Below are 14,685 nucleotides of genomic sequence, written 5' to 3' on the forward strand. Positions count from 1 at the left end.
TTTTGCCTTGATGACGACAAATTTGCTGAAGGTATCAGCTATTCTGGGTGCATATTCATGACCCAGGTTGTTGACCATCTGGGTCAGCAAAGCTTCAAGGGAAGCAAATGCTAGCTCCAGATTAAATGGTTCTCCCATATCCGGCTTAACTTCACTTAATGATTTTATTACACTGGATAAACGAAACACTTATTTTAAAAAAAACCTTTGTTCCGAGAATTACTCAGGGTAACGATTGGATTAACACAGGTAGCCCGCAGGTATACCTGAGTTAAATTTTATATATTTTTATTAGGGGTGGATTTTTAGTAAACTTCCGCTAACGGTGTGTGCGCACTGAATGTTGAACACTGTCTGTCTGACTCTGTGATAACTCTGAAAAATTTTAAAAATCTTCTTTATCAATACGAGCCTAAATTTGTCTCCGTTCAGTTGTTTTTTTCATTCTCAAAAGAATTTCCAATTGGAGAGGCAAGAAAAAATAGCATAAATAATGTGGCAGTTGTAGCGCAAAACACAGTTCAACAGTGACTTTTGTGCGGTGAATATCAAATTATCTTAAAGAAAAATGACTGGTCGTGGTAAAGGAGGAAAAGGTTTGGGCAAAGGTGGCGCTAAACGTCATCGTAAAGTGTTGCGTGATAATATCCAAGGTATTACCAAACCAGCAATTCGTCGATTGGCTCGTCGTGGTGGTGTAAAACGTATTTCTGGTCTGATTTACGAAGAAACTCGTGGTGTTCTAAAAGTGTTCCTGGAAAATGTTATCCGTGATGCTGTTACTTACACTGAACACGCCAAGCGTAAGACCGTCACCGCCATGGATGTAGTTTACGCTTTGAAGAGACAAGGGCGTACTCTTTATGGTTTCGGAGGTTAATTTCCTCTCGTTTAAAAACAAACAATCGGTCCTTTTCAGGACCACAATAAAATCTTAAATTGATATACACTTAAATTTTACTATTTTAAAATTCATACGTATTGATCGTCTGAAATAAAAAAAAAATTGATTGAAACGAACAAGAAAATAAAAAAAAATTGTTTCAAATATTTGAATCTACATATACAAATATGTATATGTATGTAGAAATCTGAAAAAAAATATATGAAGACAGAAAATAAAATGAAGAAAAAGAAAATGGCTACCTGTGGTAAATAAAATTATTTTTTTTACCTAGCTTTAACGCGCCTGAAATAATTTCAAATCATAAAGTAATTGATAAATTCTTAGAAAAGAAAAATAATTAAAATATTATTGCTTTTCAAACGAACAAATCGATTATTGCAAGTCAAACAAATCCAAATCCATTTTAGTACCTTTTTATGAATCGTTTACCTAGGCATATTTTTGTAAGTATCTTAAATACATACAAATGAGCATTTTTTTTTAATTTTTATTCAAACTAAGCTATTTTGTATGTGTTTGAGCATTTTTTTCTATTAAAAACAAACAAACAACAACAACAACATTTTAAATTAATAAAGGTTCGTAATGAAAAAAACTGATTTATCTCTCGTAGAAATGGTTTGTCGTCCTGAAAAGGACGGTTTTTTTGTGTTTCTTGTTCTTGCAGCACAATACCAAATTTAGGCACTCTTTTCGGTTTTCTTTGGCAACAAAACAGCTTGGATATTGGGAAGAACACCACCTTGAGCAATTGTTACACCAGAAAGCAATTTGTTCAATTCTTCGTCATTACGGATGGCCAATTGCAAATGACGGGGGATGATTCTTGTTTTCTTGTTGTCACGAGCAGCATTTCCCGCCAATTCCAAAACTTCAGCCGCCAAATATTCCATAACAGCTGCCAAATAAACTGGGGCACCAGCTCCGACGCGCTCAGCATAGTTACCCTTGCGGAGCAAACGATGGATACGACCAACAGGGAATTGAAGCCCAGCACGGTTTGAGCGGGACTTTGCCTTTCCCTTCACTTTTCCACCTTTACCACGACCAGACATTTTAAAACTTTTTATTTAGATTAAACAATTTAAGAGAAAAAGACTTGTTCACTTCAGCACTGCACACTGTATTCTGACCGAATCACAAATGCTCACTTTTATTTATACTCATTTTGCAGCTGCTCACACATCGAAAAAGCGGTGTGTAAAATTGACAACTGCTCGTACAAACAGGGAACATTAACTGGGGGAAATGTACGGTGAGCTCACAGTTCTCGTTCAATCGTCATAGTGTTCAGTTACTACAACAGTGAAGTGAAGTGAAATTAAAAATGCCGCCCAAGACTAGTGGTAAAGCAGCAAAGAAGGCCGGAAAGGCACAAAAAAATATCACCAAGACCGATAAGAAGAAGAAGCGCAAGAGGAAGGAAAGCTACGCAATCTACATTTACAAAGTACTCAAGCAAGTACATCCCGACACTGGTATTTCATCGAAAGCCATGAGCATCATGAACAGTTTTGTAAATGATATCTTCGAAAGGATTGCCGCTGAAGCTTCGCGTTTAGCTCACTACAATAAACGCTCAACAATCACAAGTCGGGAGATCCAAACTGCCGTGCGATTGTTGTTGCCTGGTGAACTTGCCAAGCACGCTGTTAGTGAAGGAACTAAGGCAGTTACCAAATACACAAGCTCGAAGTAATTTATTTACTGAATTTCTTCAATAAATGGCCCTTTTCAGGGCCGCAAAAATATCAAAAAGAGATACCAACCAAATTCACAAAAAAAATCTATGAATTCAATTAGGGAATTTATATTGAAAAAATAAAATTAAATCATTCTATTCTCGCATTGATTTTGTTTGAGAAAATTATGTAGCGTCGATATGTTTTTTTTTTTTTTGAGAAAACTAAGTAGGTATCGTCGACATGTTTTTTTTTTTTATTTCTTTTGAGAAAGCTATGCAGCGTCGTCGGTCGTCGCCATGTTTTTTTTCTCGAGAAAACTATCTACTATCGACATTTTTTTTAAGAATATTGTAGCATCGACATAATTAAACTGAAATAAATTTGTAATAAAATTGAAAATCATCACATTCTTCGCATTTAAATTCTAAAATTGTTTGCAGTTTGAATAAAAATCATAGACTGCATACAAAAAAAAACCTAAACTAAAACTGTTCTGTTTGGATTTGAAGGAAAAACCTACTTCTTTTCTTTGTTTTTTTTTTTCAATTTGTAGCAATTGAAGTTTAAATCTCTTTGAAAAAAAATTTGTAGTCCTGAAAAGGACTGTGGTTTTGTATATTAATTTCAAATTTATATTGAAATTACTTCTTAGCCTTCTTGGCAGCAACCGCCTTTTTGGGTTTAGCTGCAGATGCTGTCGCTGATTTTGCTTTTGGTACTTTTGGCTTGGGAGCAGCGGCCTTTGCTTTAGTTGGTTTAGCTTTGACTGCTGTAGTTTTCTTAGCACTTTTTACCTTTGGCTTTTCTACCTTCTTTTTATCGGCAGTCTTTTTTGTAGTGGCAGCAGCTTTCTTCACTTTCTTCTCACCAGCAGGGTTCTTCAATTTTTTGTCACCAGCTGCAGCGGCTTTTGGTTTAGCAGCAGATTTTTTCTTCTCGGCGGACTTTGCTTTTGGTTCCTTGCTTGCTAATGCAGACAATTTGAAAGAACCAGCAGCACCCTTTCCTTTTGTTTGCACTAATTTACCACTAATCACAGCACTTTTCAAGTATTTTTTGATAAATGGAGCAAGTTTTTGAACGTCCACCTTGTAAGTAGCTGCGATGTATTTTTTGATAGCCAACAACGAAGAGCCACCACGTTCCTTCAATGTCTTGATGGCGGCATCAACCATTTGCTGAGTAGGAGGATGAGTTGGAGTTGATTTTGGTTTCTTTGAACCACTGGCAGCAGCCTTCTTGGGTTTTTTTTCTGCAACAACGGCAGGAGATGCAGCGACAGTATCGGACATTTTGATTTTTTTATTAAAATATAACTTTCAATATAATAAAACACTTTTAAGAATTCACTTTTTTTTTGGTAATCTTCAAGCGAAATATCAACTCATAGACTTGAATTGATGAGAATCAACGAGAACGAAGGTATACAAAATTTTCATTTATTTGAACGCTTTTACACTGTTGCATCCTTAGGTTAGTCTGAAAAAGTTAAGATTTTTCATATTTTTAGCTAGAATTTTACAAAAAAACTAATAAACTATATTCATACAATATAATAGTTTATTATTTAAATATTTTTTCCAAAAAATAACTTCCAGTTATGGCACAAACTACATTTGAAGTCAATGATTGATGTTTTTTTTTCAATACTTACGTTTAAGAACGCTTATAATTTAACAACAAAATATATTTTCTTATCAAAATTAACTTTTTTATATTGTTAATAGTTCAACTAACTAAATTGTTGCAAAATTTGAGCAAAAAACAATAACATTTCTTTTAAAATCAATTAAAACTATTTGAGTAATGAAACGCGTCTTTCACTTTCTCTAGGCGGTGGCATTTTGTTACAAAATTAGTTTTTCATTTATACAATGACAAAACAAACAAAATATATCATTAAAAATTACTTAATAAATAAATAATCACATAAATATCAATTTTACATCAAAATAACAATATTTTTTGTTATTTTTGTACTTGTAAATGCAACCATTCGATCGCACCGTATAGGTAGTGTATGAAACATACAAAATTCACCCTGCATACACTCGCTCCAAGAATAATAAAAATTATAATAAAAACATATTAAAAAACATCAAAAATATTAAATATTTATGTGTCAAATAATGACATTTTGTGTTTTATGTACATATACAACGTATAAAATACATAATTTTTGTTTAGTCAAACATTCCATTCCAGGTACAGCTGTATGCATGAAAAAAAAACTCTGCAAGAATCATAACATTTTGTCGATGTAATCAATGGACCTAACAAACAAATTTTATAGCGTAAAAATAATATAATTAAGCAAAAAAATAATTAAATTTCATGTTTCAGGCATATATGCATCAATTCCAACGCATATAATTTGTTTATTTAAACATTCCATCTAAGGTTTTCTTCAAGAAAAAAAAAGCAAACCTACTATGCAGCTTCTTTTGCAAGAATTATGAAATTCAACAGATAGGAACGTGTATCCAATGGAATAAATAAACTTAAATAATGTTCCTACAAGCTACCTACATACATATTTCTTAAATTCTAAGAAAAATGTAAAAAAAAAAGCATATCTGCTAAATATTTCGCCTAAAAAGTATTTATCCCCTGCTAGAGGCGCAGATTGAAGAAAAAATAAAACAATAAACCTAGCTATATTTATTCCAACTAATTTTCAATATGCAATTATTGAATGAAATTGGTTTGTATCTCTTTGAAATTATTTGTGGTCCTGAAAAGGACCGTTTTTTAATATAGCGTGTTAAAATCTTAAGCACGTTCACCACGGATGCGTCTGGCCAATTGGATGTCCTTTGGCATAATGGTTACACGCTTGGCATGAATAGCGCACAAGTTGGTATCTTCAAAAAGACCAACTAAGTAGGCTTCACTTGCTTCTTGAAGCGCCATAACAGCTGAGCTCTGGAAACGCAAATCAGTTTTGAAATCTTGTGCGATTTCACGAACTAAACGTTGGAAAGGCAATTTGCGGATCAACAATTCAGTACTCTTCTGATAACGACGGATTTCACGAAGAGCCACAGTTCCGGGACGATAACGATGTGGTTTCTTTACACCTCCGGTGGCTGGAGCACTTTTACGAGCTGCTTTAGTAGCCAGTTGCTTCCTGGGAGCCTTTCCACCAGTCGATTTACGAGCAGTTTGCTTTGTACGAGCCATTTTTCACAATTTTTTTTTTTATTCACACTTGAACTAGACACAATCACTAAATAACTCTGAAAAATTTTAAAAATCTTCTTTATCAATACGAGCCTAAATTTGTCTCCGTTCAGTTGTTTTTTTCATTCTCAAAAGAATTTCCAATTGGAGAGGCAAGAAAAAATAGCATAAATAATGTGGCAGTTGTAGCGCAAAACACAGTTCAACAGTGACTTTTGTGCGGTGAATATCAAATTATCTTAAAGAAAAATGACTGGTCGTGGTAAAGGAGGAAAAGGTTTGGGCAAAGGTGGCGCTAAACGTCATCGTAAAGTGTTGCGTGATAATATCCAAGGTATTACCAAACCAGCAATTCGTCGATTGGCTCGTCGTGGTGGTGTAAAACGTATTTCTGGTCTGATTTACGAAGAAACTCGTGGTGTTCTAAAAGTGTTCCTGGAAAATGTTATCCGTGATGCTGTTACTTACACTGAACACGCCAAGCGTAAGACCGTCACCGCCATGGATGTAGTTTACGCTTTGAAGAGACAAGGGCGTACTCTTTATGGTTTCGGAGGTTAATTTCCTCTCGTTTAAAAACAAACAATCGGTCCTTTTCAGGACCACAATAAAATCTTAAATTGATATACACTTAAATTTTACTATTTTAAAATTCATACGTATTGATCGTCTGAAATAAAAAAAAAATTGATTGAAACGAACAAGAAAATAAAAAAAAATTGTTTCAAATATTTGAATCTACATATACAAATATGTATATGTATGTAGAAATCTGAAAAAAAATATATGAAGACAGAAAATAAAATGAAGAAAAAGAAAATGGCTACCTGTGGTAAATAAAATTATTTTTTTTACCTAGCTTTGACGCGCCTGAAATAATTTCAAATCATAAAGTAATTGATAAATTCTTAGAAAAGAAAAATAATTAAAATATTATTGCTTTTCAAACGAACAAATCGATTATTGCAAGTCAAACAAATCCAAATCCATTTTAGTACCTTTTTATGAATCGTTTACCTAGGCATATTTTTGTAAGTATCTTAAATACATACAAATGAGCATTTTTTTTTAATTTTTATTCAAACTAAGCTATTTTGTATGTGTTTGAGCATTTTTTTCTATTAAAAACAAACAAACAACAACAACAACAACATTTTAAATTAATAAAGGTTCGTAATGAAAAAAACTGATTTATCTCTCGTAGAAATGGTTTGTCGTCCTGAAAAGGACGGTTTTTTTGTGTTTCTTGTTCTTGCAGCACAATACCAAATTTAGGCACTCTTTTCGGTTTTCTTTGGCAACAAAACAGCTTGGATATTGGGAAGAACACCACCTTGAGCAATTGTTACACCAGAAAGCAATTTGTTCAATTCTTCGTCATTACGGATGGCCAATTGCAAATGACGGGGGATGATTCTTGTTTTCTTGTTGTCACGAGCAGCATTTCCCGCCAATTCCAAAACTTCAGCCGCCAAATATTCCATAACAGCTGCCAAATAAACTGGGGCACCAGCTCCGACGCGCTCAGCATAGTTACCCTTGCGGAGCAAACGATGGATACGACCAACAGGGAATTGAAGCCCAGCACGGTTTGAGCGGGACTTTGCCTTTCCCTTCACTTTTCCACCTTTACCACGACCAGACATTTTAAAACTTTTTATTTAGATTAAACAATTTAAGAGAAAAAGACTTGTTCACTTCAGCACTGCACACTGTATTCTGACCGAATCACAAATGCTCACTTTTATTTATACTCATTTTGCAGCTGCTCACACATCGAAAAAGCGGTGTGTAAAATTGACAACTGCTCGTACAAACAGGGAACATTAACTGGGGGAAATGTACGGTGAGCTCACAGTTCTCGTTCAATCGTCATAGTGTTCAGTTACTACAACAGTGAAGTGAAGTGAAATTAAAAATGCCGCCCAAGACTAGTGGTAAAGCAGCAAAGAAGGCCGGAAAGGCACAAAAAAATATCACCAAGACCGATAAGAAGAAGAAGCGCAAGAGGAAGGAAAGCTACGCAATCTACATTTACAAAGTACTCAAGCAAGTACATCCCGACACTGGTATTTCATCGAAAGCCATGAGCATCATGAACAGTTTTGTAAATGATATCTTCGAAAGGATTGCCGCTGAAGCTTCGCGTTTAGCTCACTACAATAAACGCTCAACAATCACAAGTCGGGAGATCCAAACTGCCGTGCGATTGTTGTTGCCTGGTGAACTTGCCAAGCACGCTGTTAGTGAAGGAACTAAGGCAGTTACCAAATACACAAGCTCGAAGTAATTTATTTACTGAATTTCTTCAATAAATGGCCCTTTTCAGGGCCGCAAAAATATCAAAAAGAGATACCAACCAAATTCACAAAAAAAATCTATGAATTCAATTAGGGAATTTATATTGAAAAAATAAAATTAAATCATTCTATTCTCGCATTGATTTTGTTTGAGAAAATTATGTAGCGTCGATATGTTTTTTTTTTTTTTGAGAAAACTAAGTAGGTATCGTCGACATGTTTTTTTTTTTTATTTCTTTTGAGAAAGCTATGCAGCGTCGTCGGTCGTCGCCATGTTTTTTTTCTCGAGAAAACTATCTACTATCGACATTTTTTTTAAGAATATTGTAGCATCGACATAATTAAACTGAAATAAATTTGTAATAAAATTGAAAATCATCACATTCTTCGCATTTAAATTCTAAAATTGTTTGCAGTTTGAATAAAAATCATAGACTGCATACAAAAAAAAACCTAAACTAAAACTGTTCTGTTTGGATTTGAAGGAAAAACCTACTTCTTTTCTTTGTTTTTTTTTTTCAATTTGTAGCAATTGAAGTTTAAATCTCTTTGAAAAAAAATTTGTAGTCCTGAAAAGGACTGTGGTTTTGTATATTAATTTCAAATTTATATTGAAATTACTTCTTAGCCTTCTTGGCAGCAACCGCCTTTTTGGGTTTAGCTGCAGATGCTGTCGCTGATTTTGCTTTTGGTACTTTTGGCTTGGGAGCAGCGGCCTTTGCTTTAGTTGGTTTAGCTTTGACTGCTGTAGTTTTCTTAGCACTTTTTACCTTTGGCTTTTCTACCTTCTTTTTATCGGCAGTCTTTTTTGTAGTGGCAGCAGCTTTCTTCACTTTCTTCTCACCAGCAGGGTTCTTCAATTTTTTGTCACCAGCTGCAGCGGCTTTTGGTTTAGCAGCAGATTTTTTCTTCTCGGCGGACTTTGCTTTTGGTTCCTTGCTTGCTAATGCAGACAATTTGAAAGAACCAGCAGCACCCTTTCCTTTTGTTTGCACTAATTTACCACTAATCACAGCACTTTTCAAGTATTTTTTGATAAATGGAGCAAGTTTTTGAACGTCCACCTTGTAAGTAGCTGCGATGTATTTTTTGATAGCCAACAACGAAGAGCCACCACGTTCCTTCAATGTCTTGATGGCGGCATCAACCATTTGCTGAGTAGGAGGATGAGTTGGAGTTGATTTTGGTTTCTTTGAACCACTGGCAGCAGCCTTCTTGGGTTTTTTTTCTGCAACAACGGCAGGAGATGCAGCGACAGTATCGGACATTTTGATTTTTTTATTAAAATATAACTTTCAATATAATAAAACACTTTTAAGAATTCACTTTTTTTTTGGTAATCTTCAAGCGAAATATCAACTCATAGACTTGAATTGATGAGAATCAACGAGAACGAAGGTATACAAAATTTTCATTTATTTGAACGCTTTTACACTGTTGCATCCTTAGGTTAGTCTGAAAAAGTTAAGATTTTTCATATTTTTAGCTAGAATTTTACAAAAAAACTAATAAACTATATTCATACAATATAATAGTTTATTATTTAAATATTTTTTCCAAAAAATAACTTCCAGTTATGGCACAAACTACATTTGAAGTCAATGATTGATGTTTTTTTTTCAATACTTACGTTTAAGAACGCTTATAATTTAACAACAAAATATATTTTCTTATCAAAATTAACTTTTTTATATTGTTAATAGTTCAACTAACTAAATTGTTGCAAAATTTGAGCAAAAAACAATAACATTTCTTTTAAAATCAATTAAAACTATTTGAGTAATGAAACGCGTCTTTCACTTTCTCTAGGCGGTGGCATTTTGTTACAAAATTAGTTTTTCATTTATACAATGACAAAACAAACAAAATATATCATTAAAAATTACTTAATAAATAAATAATCACATAAATATCAATTTTACATCAAAATAACAATATTTTTTGTTATTTTTGTACTTGTAAATGCAACCATTCGATCGCACCGTATAGGTAGTGTATGAAACATACAAAATTCACCCTGCATACACTCGCTCCAAGAATAATAAAAATTATAATAAAAACATATTAAAAAACATCAAAAATATTAAATATTTATGTGTCAAATAATGACATTTTGTGTTTTATGTACATATACAACGTATAAAATACATAATTTTTGTTTAGTCAAACATTCCATTCCAGGTACAGCTGTATGCATGAAAAAAAAACTCTGCAAGAATCATAACATTTTGTCGATGTAATCAATGGACCTAACAAACAAATTTTATAGCGTAAAAATAATATAATTAAGCAAAAAAATAATTAAATTTCATGTTTCAGGCATATATGCATCAATTCCAACGCATATAATTTGTTTATTTAAACATTCCATCTAAGGTTTTCTTCAAGAAAAAAAAAGCAAACCTACTATGCAGCTTCTTTTGCAAGAATTATGAAATTCAACAGATAGGAACGTGTATCCAATGGAATAAATAAACTTAAATAATGTTCCTACAAGCTACCTACATACATATTTCTTAAATTCTAAGAAAAATGTAAAAAAAAAAGCATATCTGCTAAATATTTCGCCTAAAAAGTATTTATCCCCTGCTAGAGGCGCAGATTGAAGAAAAAATAAAACAATAAACCTAGCTATATTTATTCCAACTAATTTTCAATATGCAATTATTGAATGAAATTGGTTTGTATCTCTTTGAAATTATTTGTGGTCCTGAAAAGGACCGTTTTTTAATATAGCGTGTTAAAATCTTAAGCACGTTCACCACGGATGCGTCTGGCCAATTGGATGTCCTTTGGCATAATGGTTACACGCTTGGCATGAATAGCGCACAAGTTGGTATCTTCAAAAAGACCAACTAAGTAGGCTTCACTTGCTTCTTGAAGCGCCATAACAGCTGAGCTCTGGAAACGCAAATCAGTTTTGAAATCTTGTGCGATTTCACGAACTAAACGTTGGAAAGGCAATTTGCGGATCAACAATTCAGTACTCTTCTGATAACGACGGATTTCACGAAGAGCCACAGTTCCGGGACGATAACGATGTGGTTTCTTTACACCTCCGGTGGCTGGAGCACTTTTACGAGCTGCTTTAGTAGCCAGTTGCTTCCTGGGAGCCTTTCCACCAGTCGATTTACGAGCAGTTTGCTTTGTACGAGCCATTTTTCACAATTTTTTTTTTTATTCACACTTGAACTAGACACAATCACTAAATAACTCTGAAAAATTTTAAAAATCTTCTTTATCAATACGAGCCTAAATTTGTCTCCGTTCAGTTGTTTTTTTCATTCTCAAAAGAATTTCCAATTGGAGAGGCAAGAAAAAATAGCATAAATAATGTGGCAGTTGTAGCGCAAAACACAGTTCAACAGTGACTTTTGTGCGGTGAATATCAAATTATCTTAAAGAAAAATGACTGGTCGTGGTAAAGGAGGAAAAGGTTTGGGCAAAGGTGGCGCTAAACGTCATCGTAAAGTGTTGCGTGATAATATCCAAGGTATTACCAAACCAGCAATTCGTCGATTGGCTCGTCGTGGTGGTGTAAAACGTATTTCTGGTCTGATTTACGAAGAAACTCGTGGTGTTCTAAAAGTGTTCCTGGAAAATGTTATCCGTGATGCTGTTACTTACACTGAACACTGAACAAAAAAAACACTCTCACAGTGCAAGCAAGCAAGTCAGTGCGAACGGACGTGTTAGCGGACAACTTACGAAAACAACCACAATAATAAAATCAACCCCCAAAAAAAGGGATTTAAATCCGGACTACCTGCCAGGTACCTGGACGGATTAGCCAAAAAAGGGATCACTACCCATACTAATTAACTTAATCCCTAATCGTAAAATATTTTACCGATTAGGATTATTTTAAATTACTTGTCAACAAAAGGATTACCGACCCATAATAAAAATGGGTAAAAAGGAAAAAAGGAAGGACGAAGCAGCCGCTACCTATGACGAGTTCATAGCAAAGGTCAGAGAAGGCATGTCTTCTCATGGAAAGGAGTTTCTGCTCCAAATACATGAGAAGCTCAATGCCTTCGATGAGCTTTACAATGAAGAAGAAGAGGACCAACAAGAACAACAAGAAGATGATCAAGAAGAAGAAGTACAACCAGCAGAAGAGGAAGAGGAGAAAGAAGCTCTGCAGTCCGATTTCGAGGACCTAGACGACATCGCCAAAACAAGACAAGTCATTGAGGATAACAATGACGCCGAGATGATCGATGCCGGACAGGAACATCCACCGAAAGCCCAGCCAGAATCCGATTTTATCAAGGTGATAAGAATTAAGAGGAAGAGGAAGCCAGCAGCAATATCTACTGAACAATTGGAGGCCAAAAAACCGACCCCATCTACACCATCACCAACGCCAACTCCATCAGCCGCAGTTGTACCAACCACCTCGTCAGCCCCAGCAACCCAAATGGACTCAGCCGCGGCAACTACCCAGAAGACAAGGACAGCCACCACCATGGAAGGAACATCGAGGGAGAAGCTTATGCCACCCATTGTCTGTTTTAAATTGAATGTCGCAGAGCTCAACCGACATTTAAGAGGACTGGGTGTAGCATACAAGGCCACGAATTACAACAACGGCAAGACAGTCATCCTAACGAAGACCAAGGACAACCACAGGAAAATCACGGAGTACTTAAAGGAAAGGAAGACAGAATTCAACACCTATACCCCGAAGGAAGACAAAAAAGTCCTCATGATGCTAAAAGGAGTCCATAGCACATTCGAGGTAAAGGACATAATCGAAGAACTCAAGCACGAAGGAATTAACGCGATCAACGTGAGCCCACAAAAAGGAAGGAAGGACAAGGAGTACAACAACTTTGTTGTTGAATTGGAGAAGGACTGCGACATCCCAGCAGTCTTCAAGAAAACACTGCTCCTGAACCAAAAAATCCACTGGGAAAAATTCAGGACTACCACCATCACCCAGTGCAAGAACTGCCAGGCTTTTGGACATGTCGCCAGCAACTGCGGCATGCGATACAGATGCGTCAAATGCAAGGACCAGCATTTGCCAGGAGAGTGCCCAAGGACGAAGAACAACACGAAGGATGACAACGTTTACTGCGTAAACTGCCAGAAAACCGGACACCCCGCTAGCTGGAAAGGATGCCCCGTCCTAAAACGGAAAATGGAGGAAAGGAGGAAAGCCGCCGAGAAGAAGGTGGAACAAGCCAAAGCTGTGAAGAAGACGACAGTGGAATCCATCCAACAAGGACTGAGCTTTGCCACCGTTGCAGCCCGTGCAACACAAAGACGCCAACCCACGAAGACCGCCAAGCCCCAGGAAACAACTCAACAGGCACCAGCAGCAACAACAACGAAGAAACAACCTGCCCCAGCACCAAAACCAGCAACGAAGACCCAGGACAAAGGAGACGTCTTTGCAGATGCTGAAAGACTATTTGGAGCTGACCTTTTCACTCTAGTGCAAAAGGCCAAGCAAATAGTCCCAAGCAATTATGCAAGCCTTGACGATAAGGCAAAAACATTAATAATTGGCCGTCTTATCTGCCAATTATGTATTTAAAAACCCTTAAAATACTAACCTACAATGTAAACTCTATTTACTCCATAACCAGACGGGTTTCTTTAAACTTGTTTTTAAAGTCAAAGAAACCCGATATTCTTTTCTTACAGGAAACTAATTTACAGACGAGGAACAAATATCAACCAGAGGGATACCAAATCTTCAGAGAGGACAAAACCAGCAACGGAGGAAGAGGAACCGCCATACTAATGAGGAAGCTGTTCCAAGGGGAACAGATGAAAATCAACGGACTCAACGCCACAGAAGCTACCTGCGTCATCATCAAGACATCGGAATCAGAAACCCTGATTCTGATGTCAATTTACATGAAATGCGCATCTTCTAAAGGAAACATCGAGGAGGATCTTAGAAGACTAATGGACATCGCAGACCAGCACACCCATTGCATCATTGGAGGAGACTTCAACGCCAGACACCCCAGATGGCAGGACAGCATCAGCTCACCGCAAGGAGAAACCATCGTGGACTGGCTGGACAACAATCCACACCGACATTCTTTGGCCATCGTATCGCAACCAACACCCACCTTCCCGAGGACACCATCAACGCTGGACTTTTTCTTAGCATCAACGAGCTTCATCAACATTCTCTCACAGTTCGAGAACTACCGCTGTGTGACACATCCATCGGATTCGGATCATCTTGCTGTGGAGCTTGATATTCGACTCAGACAGAGGATATTGACCACTCAACCTGATCCGGAGTTTCACATCAGGTATGATCGAGTCAACTGGAGACAATTCCGCGATGACACCGAGGCAAGACTTCCTGAAGTGACCAACATCGCCAACCTAACAAACACGGAAATTGACGGAGCGATCCACGGATTGGAGACTGCAGTCAACATCGCCTTGGACAACCAGAAGACCCAGAAGACATCAAGGGATAGATTCTCGAACCTGCCAGAGAATATCATCGCCATCAACAACCACAGGCAGAGGCTAAGAAAAAAGCTACAGCGGATACTACATCGGACCTACAACACGGAGAATGACGAATACAGAAGGACCTATTCGGAACTAAAATGCACCCAAGTTATGT

General features: G+C 36.3%; 6 protein-coding genes and 1 pseudogene across 6 annotated transcripts; 4 read left to right on the forward strand and 3 right to left on the reverse strand.

Annotated features, from left to right (window-relative positions):
- Positions 1-568: 568 nt before the first annotated feature.
- Positions 569-880, forward strand: LOC129905423 (histone H4). The gene has a single exon (XM_055980896.1). It carries the CDS (start codon positions 569-571, stop codon positions 878-880), a length of 312 nt encoding a protein of 103 aa, XP_055836871.1.
- A 707-nt stretch (positions 881-1,587) lies between these two features.
- Positions 1,588-1,965, reverse strand: LOC129905425 (histone H2A). Its single transcript, XM_055980897.1, has one exon. The coding sequence runs from the start codon at positions 1,960-1,962 to the stop codon at positions 1,588-1,590; it is 375 nt and encodes a 124-aa protein (XP_055836872.1). The 5' UTR covers positions 1,963-1,965.
- Positions 1,966-2,234: 269 nt separating this feature from the next.
- Positions 2,235-2,606, forward strand: LOC129905422 (histone H2B). The gene has a single exon (XM_055980894.1). The coding sequence runs from the start codon at positions 2,235-2,237 to the stop codon at positions 2,604-2,606; it is 372 nt and encodes a 123-aa protein (XP_055836869.1).
- A 627-nt stretch (positions 2,607-3,233) lies between these two features.
- On the reverse strand, positions 3,234-3,866 carry LOC129910057 (histone H1-like). The gene has a single exon (XM_055987305.1). It carries the CDS (start codon positions 3,765-3,767, stop codon positions 3,234-3,236), a length of 534 nt encoding a protein of 177 aa, XP_055843280.1. The 5' UTR covers positions 3,768-3,866.
- A 2,158-nt stretch (positions 3,867-6,024) lies between these two features.
- On the forward strand, positions 6,025-6,298 carry LOC129905424 (histone H4-like; annotated as a pseudogene).
- Positions 6,299-7,046: 748 nt separating this feature from the next.
- LOC129905420 (histone H2A) lies at positions 7,047-7,421 on the reverse strand. Its single transcript, XM_055980892.1, has one exon. It carries the CDS (start codon positions 7,419-7,421, stop codon positions 7,047-7,049), a length of 375 nt encoding a protein of 124 aa, XP_055836867.1.
- A 272-nt stretch (positions 7,422-7,693) lies between these two features.
- LOC129905421 (histone H2B) lies at positions 7,694-8,065 on the forward strand. Its single transcript, XM_055980893.1, has one exon. The coding sequence runs from the start codon at positions 7,694-7,696 to the stop codon at positions 8,063-8,065; it is 372 nt and encodes a 123-aa protein (XP_055836868.1).
- Positions 8,066-14,685: the final 6,620 nt, after the last annotated feature.

Source organism: Episyrphus balteatus, chromosome 1 (assembly GCF_945859705.1).
Source record: "Episyrphus balteatus chromosome 1, idEpiBalt1.1, whole genome shotgun sequence".
NCBI classification, from domain to species: Eukaryota; Metazoa; Arthropoda; class Insecta; order Diptera; family Syrphidae; genus Episyrphus; species Episyrphus balteatus.

Bases quoted from the DNA above. Each gene is read 5' to 3' on its own strand.
- LOC129910057 (XM_055987305.1), bottom strand. From the start codon at position 3,767: ATGGTTGATGCCGCCATCAAGACATTGAAGGAACGTGGTGGCTCTTCG.
- LOC129905422 (XM_055980894.1), top strand. From the start codon at position 2,235: ATGCCGCCCAAGACTAGTGGTAAAGCAGCAAAGAAGGCCGGAAAGGCA.
- LOC129905421 (XM_055980893.1), top strand. From the start codon at position 7,694: ATGCCGCCCAAGACTAGTGGTAAAGCAGCAAAGAAGGCCGGAAAGGCA.
- LOC129905423 (XM_055980896.1), top strand. From the start codon at position 569: ATGACTGGTCGTGGTAAAGGAGGAAAAGGTTTGGGCAAAGGTGGCGCT.
- LOC129905420 (XM_055980892.1), bottom strand. From the start codon at position 7,421: ATGTCTGGTCGTGGTAAAGGTGGAAAAGTGAAGGGAAAGGCAAAGTCC.
- LOC129905425 (XM_055980897.1), bottom strand. From the start codon at position 1,962: ATGTCTGGTCGTGGTAAAGGTGGAAAAGTGAAGGGAAAGGCAAAGTCC.